This window comes from Cynara cardunculus, unplaced genomic scaffold, assembly GCF_001531365.2.
Source record: "Cynara cardunculus var. scolymus isolate 2C unplaced genomic scaffold, CcrdV1 Un_Scaffold_11233, whole genome shotgun sequence".
Taxonomy (NCBI): Eukaryota; Viridiplantae; Streptophyta; class Magnoliopsida; order Asterales; family Asteraceae; genus Cynara; species Cynara cardunculus.
The window spans coordinates 1-3093 of record NW_020206530.1 but is presented as its reverse complement, the minus strand read 5'-3'; the positions used below and the strand labels follow the sequence as shown (position 1 = coordinate 3093).

General features: G+C 36.3%; 1 protein-coding gene across 1 annotated transcript; it reads right to left on the bottom strand.

Annotated features, from left to right (window-relative positions):
* Window positions 1–5: 5 nt before the first annotated feature.
* On the bottom strand, window positions 6–423 carry LOC112505462 (histone H2B.3-like; the record flags this gene model as incomplete). The annotated part of the gene is made up of 1 exon (XM_025109368.1): window positions 6–423. A coding segment is annotated over exon 1 (369 nt), but the record flags the coding sequence as incomplete, so codon positions are not given.
* Window positions 424–3093: the final 2670 nt, after the last annotated feature.

Genomic DNA, 3093 nt, shown 5'->3' with positions numbered 1-3093 from the left:
GCGTGTTTCGCCAATTCACCGGGAAGTACAAGTCTCACGGCGGTCTGAATCTCCCTGGAAGTAATCGTCGGCTTCTTGTTGTACCGAGCAAGCCTCGAAGACTCCTGAGCCAACTTCTCGAAGATATCGTTGATAAACGAGTTCATAATCCCCATAGCTTTGCTTGAGATTCCAATGTCAGGATGAACCTGCTTCAAAACCTTGAAGATGTAGATCTTGTAAGTCTCCACCGACTTCTTGTTCCTCTTCTTCTTCTTATCGGTTGCCGACGCATCCTTCGGGAGTTTCTTCTCGGCTCTCGGCTTCTTCTCCGCAGGAGCTTTCTCGGCGGCCGGCTTCTTCTCCGCCGGTTTCTTCTCTGCCTTGGGTGCCATCGAAAAAGGTGTTTGGTTTGAAGTTAAGAGAGAAATGGATGCTTTGCGTGTTGGTGGAAGGAAAGGTAGGTTGTTGATGTTTATATATAAGGGTAAAGCTGTTATCTGATTGGTGGATATCGGTTGACACCGATTATGAATTGAGACCGTAGATAATATGGATATGTTAATCAACGGTTGAGATTGAAGTCATCTGAAAGTTTTCGAAATTTGGGCTTTCGCGCGTACGGTCAACATGGTTTTCGCATGGGTTGTTGAGTTTGGTGTTTTTTTTATTGTAATATAAAATGATAAAACTTAAAATATATATAAATAGGAATCTAAATTTCTCTTCTCTTCGAAAATTACAGGACGTGTCCTTTTTGGTATATTGAACAGAACAAAATGTAAATCATTATTTCATATTTGACATAATTTTTATACGTAATATATAAAAACAAAGTGGAACAAGCCTAAATTTTACCATTATACACTCAAGCTAAAACTTGATTCTCTGTTTTTGTCCAATAATGTCTGGTCTTACCAAACAGTGAACAAAAGTTCTGTTTTTTTCTGTGTATGTGACGTCTTTCTTGTTTTGTTTTGTTATGTCCTGTTTGATAAAGACAAAGCGGTAGACCATTTCGATATTCACAAATCATTCATGTATATGGTTTATATCGATATTGTTTGATCCGATGAGAGGGTGTGCATCCCTCTGACCGAGTAGGGAATTATGACGATTAGTTATCTTTCATATCATATCTTTTGCAACCAATGTATTTTAGTGACTCTTGCATTTGACATTTTGGGAACCACGTTTTCATTGATTATATATCAATTTTTTTCTTTAAGGTTTTTATGTTACAAATTCTTTATTTGAGTTATTTTCATTTGTCTTTTGTCAAAAATCGTGATCAAAACTATTTTTATGTTAATGTTTACTATAGATTTGATAAAAGTCTTGAAAACAATCTAAAATGCATAAAGTACTATATTTTGATGCACAAAGTCTTAATTACAACTTTAATATCCTAAGTTATGACTCCACTGTGCATAAAAGCCTTTTACAACTCAAATTCACACCCCACCAATGACCTTCATATAGTGACGATTCATTTTACAACTTAGATTCAAGCAACGAATGTTTTCTCCAAGACAACGATTCAGCCTCCGAGGCAGATTTTATTTGTAGTATCGCTGCTTCATGCGCCCCGTGCTCCATCGATTTAGGGTTTTTTTTTCTTGCTTCTCATACAATTTCATGTAAACCATTTGGTTCGATCTTCTTATTTTCAGGTAACCCATCAATTTCTTTGATTCTTCCTGTTTGGCTGTAATTAAAACGCATTTTTGTTAAAATGGTATTGGATTTAGAGTATTATACAATCAATTAGGGAGTTGCACATAATCAGGTTTCACAATAATGATAGTCGTTAAGAACTTAAGATTGTGGTCATTCTTTACAAGGTGAAATGATAGTTGTTGATTAAGTAAATAAACTTAAAATGGGTGATGTTGGGGAAAGTATTATTGCGACAGGTAATCATCTCCCTTTTGCATAACAGGTACAGGTTGGATGTGGATTGTGGCATATGATGTTCCAAGTGAATTATCTGCATTTATATACTCACTGACATAAATCGATGACAATTTTCAAGTTTGTTCAAACAAGCAAACAAAAAAAAGGAAAAGCAGTTGGACCAAAGGACCAAGGTTAAGTTCAAGATCATGAGCCTCAAGGTCAAAGAAAGAATTGGCTATATTCTCACATTCATTTGAACGTCCTCTTTGCATACAAGTCTGAAATTTTCATGAAAACCCTTTGTGAGCAGTATGTGCAGGGCTATGTAATATTCATCGCAAAGTTTTGTACTAGCTTCTCCTATTGTGAGCATCCTACTAGCATTATGTATGCTAGCATAATATTGTTAGCCTAATGTGTTGAAACTTTGGGCAGGACAACACTATCAGTTACGTTATGGGGTAAGATTTTAATCTATCAAAACGGCATGTTATGCAATAATTCACCCCCAGTAAGTGCTAACCAAGTGAAATTTGTCACTCTCACTTATTGCCTAAGATTTTTGATCTTTGTTATGTCATTCGATAAGGTAATGTGACTTAATAAGCGTTTGTCAAATGTCCCCTTAATCTTTATCCGAAATTAACCTTACATGCTAGAGTATGAGACGAGAGAGGAATGGCGAGTTTACACACCAATATTGCAAATGAAAATCAGCCTCCTAACGTAATCCCTTAATGAACTTGATATGGACACAATCGATCAAGAACAAAATCAGAAAAACAAACGATGAAAATACTAAAGAAAGAAATCAGTTGAATCCATTGTGGCAAGATTGACAAGACAAAGCATGGAGAAGAAGCTGAAACAGAAGTGATTAACCTTTGCTTGATTCAAATTTAGGGTTAAAATCCCCAAATTCGTAGATCAATCGAACTGAATAAAATTGAACAAATTCACGAAAACCTAAATTCCATATCATATCATTTTATCACCGAATGATTACATAAGTTTCAACTCAAGATCCACTTCGAATTTTTACAACAAAACGCAGGAGATCATCTACGCAAATCTCTAAGAGCTTGTAAACTTGGTTACAGCCTTTGTACCTTCAGATACAGCGTGTTTCGCCAATTCACCGGGAAGTACAAGTCTCACGGCGGTCTGAATCTCCCTGGAAGTAATCGTCGGCTTCTTGTTGTACCGAGCAAGCCT